The sequence below is a fragment of the Centruroides vittatus genome, unplaced genomic scaffold, assembly GCF_030686945.1.
Source record: "Centruroides vittatus isolate TY-2023 unplaced genomic scaffold, ASM3068694v2 contig_3103, whole genome shotgun sequence".
Classification (NCBI taxonomy): Eukaryota; Metazoa; Arthropoda; class Arachnida; order Scorpiones; family Buthidae; genus Centruroides; species Centruroides vittatus.
Genome location: NW_027121999.1, coordinates 136052 through 139626, shown reverse-complemented (window position 1 = coordinate 139626; position 3575 = coordinate 136052). Strand labels below are relative to the sequence as shown.

The 3575-nt window shown below is 35.9% G+C and overlaps 1 protein-coding gene across 1 annotated transcript; it reads right to left on the bottom strand.

Annotated features, from left to right (window-relative positions):
- Positions 1-534: 534 nt before the first annotated feature.
- Positions 535-1428, bottom strand: LOC136973167 (uncharacterized). The gene has a single exon (XM_067267865.1). It carries the CDS (start codon positions 1426-1428, stop codon positions 535-537), a length of 894 nt encoding a protein of 297 aa, XP_067123966.1.
- Positions 1429-3575: the final 2147 nt, after the last annotated feature.

Sequence of the window (3575 nt, the reverse complement as noted above, 5' to 3'; positions counted from 1 at the left end):
TTTTTCCCCCTAGATACTAGACGCCGACGGGGAAATTTTTTTCCCTACGTTCGAGATGGCCGCGTTTCCGGTCGCCGTCTTGTCTGCACGCAAGCTAACGTGCAAACAAGATGGCGACCGTCGACGACGACGACGACGACGACGACAATAAATTATACTTAACTAGATGTTAAAAGATATTTTAAACTATTTTAAACATATATAATATATAGATGGTATAAATAAACTTACATTAGCGTTGGTCCTTCGCGGTCCTTCGACGCTTTGTTGAAATCGATGTTGAAGACTCGGAAATACTTGATGTCGTCGTTCTTTTCTGTTTCTTTTTGGTAGTACTTTTCTCTGCAATCTTCTTAGTTGCCCCCCCCGCATTCCTTTTTTTCCGAACGTTTTTCCGCTATAGGGGCTGCTGGGACTGTCGCGGGTTCCTTCCATATTGGTTCCTTTCCACGTCCGGGATATATATTCCGTAAATGTCGAACGAAGGTAAAAAAACGATCTCCTAGTTTTTTTGAAGGCCAATTCAGGTATTTTCTATACATAAATGCGTACATGTAAGAATCGGAAAGGTCTTCTGTATAGTGTTTTGGAAGGTTTTTTTTTATTTTTCAAATATCCCCACAGTCTTTCGATATTTTGGGTGTGGACTCCCGTTTTTGGATCGACGAAATTTTCAGAGTGATTAACCGTCCTGTGTGATATTTCGATTCCTTCCAATTTGTCGATATTGTAGTAGCCTTTCCATTCGTCAGTCAATACAGTAGTGCCCGAATTAATAAATTTCGATATAATCCAATTGAGAGTATTTTCCGACCTGTCGTTTACTTGGCAAACGAAACAGCTTTTATCTTCTCGGCAAATGCCTCCGACGACCCATTTTGTGCTTTTAAGCTTTCTACCTTTTTCGTATTTTCTTTTACAAATAACGGTCTCGTCTATTTCGACAGTTTTATTTGGTCCTCCTATTTTGAACGATAGAATATTATGTAGTGCTACTAGCATTACAAATCTGATATGGTTCGACCAATCGACTGCAGCTTTGTTAGATATTCCGGCGGCATTAGCAGAAATATTTGTAGAGCAATCGAGCGCAAGGTGATGCCATATAAACGACAAAATCGAATTCCACGGTAAGTTTCCACATTTACCTTTAAACGTACCGTCGAAGGCAGAGCTGAAGTTCCAACATTTGTGGCATCTCATCGCACACGATTTTCTGTCGTTGCGATATACTACTTTGCACGGTTTGGAACATTTCGAACAAATGTCTACAGTGTGCTGTAACCCCAATTTGACAGCTAATTTAAACCCTCTGTCTATTCGCGAGTCAAGTCCAAGTTCAGTATAATCGTGTTCCAACAATTGGAAAAAAGTCTGGGAAGAACATCCCGCCCAAAATTCTTCGGAATTAATATCTATATCACTCATATCTTGAGTTAAAAAAAAACTACAAATTAAATAACAAAGCTATCGTTAATAATATTATCACACAAAATGCGAATTATCTCGAAATATACAAACCTAAATCACAAAAAAAAAAAAGACTTCTCTTACGAATAAATTTTCGGTTTTCGATAGACGTACCGCACGTCGAAACTTTCCTCTCGTCGAAAAATTAGTATTAATTTGCATAATGCGACAGATAGTACGGGTACGCCCCCAGTAGAGATTATCACTCGAGAATCTGATTCGAGATTACCGGAAACGCGGCCATCTTGAAAGTAGAGAGGGGAGAAATTTCCCCATCGCCGACGAGTCGCTAGGGAAAAAAATTTCCCCGTCGCCATCTTCGATACCATAGGTAATATTAACCGTAATATTATTAATTCAGAAAGATTATTATTAATGCAGAAAAAAATAGGACAGAAAAATGCAGAAAATAACAGAAATGCAATAATGCAGAAAAAAACAGTTACAGGACAGGTTTAAATATGAAGCAATGCTTTTTTAAAGCACTGCTTCATATTTAAATCTGTACTATAATAATAGTGATAATAGTGGAAGATATTACTGTAGGAAAATAATTAGAAAACTTACAATAGTTTTACAAGAAAATTCAAATTTATAAGGGAATCAAGAATAATTTAATGTTAAATAACAATTTTAAAGAATCAAATTATTATGAAAGTTTTGTTTTAAAAAATGTAAGAATACAAATGTACAGTACATGGTAGCTTAACTATCTTCACGATGATTTCGTTATAACTTATTTCTTGAATTAAATAAATTTGTAGTCTTTTTCTACATGTACTAAAAAGTGTATGTTCATTATCCTCAATTATAAGTAATTATAGCTAAAAAATATTATACAATTGTCTGTAACTATAAATATTAACTTTGTATATCATTCGTCATATATATACCTCGTAAAATGTGCTATTATTAAATATATTTTATTACAGTGGGTGGCCAAATTATTATAGTCAAACAAAAATTCGTCACTATCTGTGAAAGTGGTGACTGTAATTAATTTATTATTGGAAGAATGTTATTGTTTTTTAATTTACTGATTAGCCACTATATCTGACAACCTATTTATTAGTGTGGTAAACACATACATGTTTTTTTTTTTTTTTTTTAATGGCGGCCACTAGTGTCAGTGCATATCAAAAATTTTACTGTGTTGGCTTGTGAGAAGTGTTGGAAAAAAAACCTTGGCTTCAGTGTTATCGACTTATTATTCGGTAAGTATTGGATTTTTTACATTTAGGATTATTCTAATACTTGATCAATACATCGTGGTCATGTTTTAGTTAGTTTATTTATTTTGGGGGGGTTGTCGACCGACCTAATCTAAAACTGTTTATTAACAGATATGGGGAAGTGTGCTGGCCTCACACCAAGGAAAAAAGCACGGATTTCAACAATGTTATGGCGCTGTCAACATAACCAGTGTCTAATTGCAGATTTGTGCGATGTATCCCAGTCCAGTGTGCGTAATATCAAGCAAAAACTGAACGCCGAAATACCGATCAAGGCGGATTGAGTCGGTAAATGCAGTCAAAAACGCATTACAACACCTCGAACTGAGCGAGAAATACGTCGCATTACACTTGAAACCACCGAAAGCCTTGGCTCATTATAAAAAAAATTCTTAATTGAAAACAGAGTACAAATATCAGAGCGGACTCTCAGGCGAAGATTTGTAGAGATGAGACTGAAATGTTGTCAACAACTAAAAATCCAAAACACTCTGCCATGAAGGCCAAACGTCTGGCCTGGGCCAAGGAGCATCGACACTGGACACAGGAAGACTGGAGCAAGGTTTTTATAACCCTACTACAAGAATACACATGTTTAGAGTATTTTTCTTTATAAATTTATACAAAAACAATTTCTTGCAGGTTTGTTTCTCGGAGGAGGAGTCAATACAGATTCTTTAAGACAAAACCGAGTTTGTTCTGCATGAAAAATTCAATGAAGACTGCATTGTGGAACTAGTAAGGCATTCTGCTTTAGTGATGATATGATCTGTCATCAGCAGCAAAGAAACTGGAAGACTGTATATTGTCCAAGGAACTATGCATCAGGATCAGTATAAGAAAGTTCTGGACGAAAAACTGATCCCACAGACA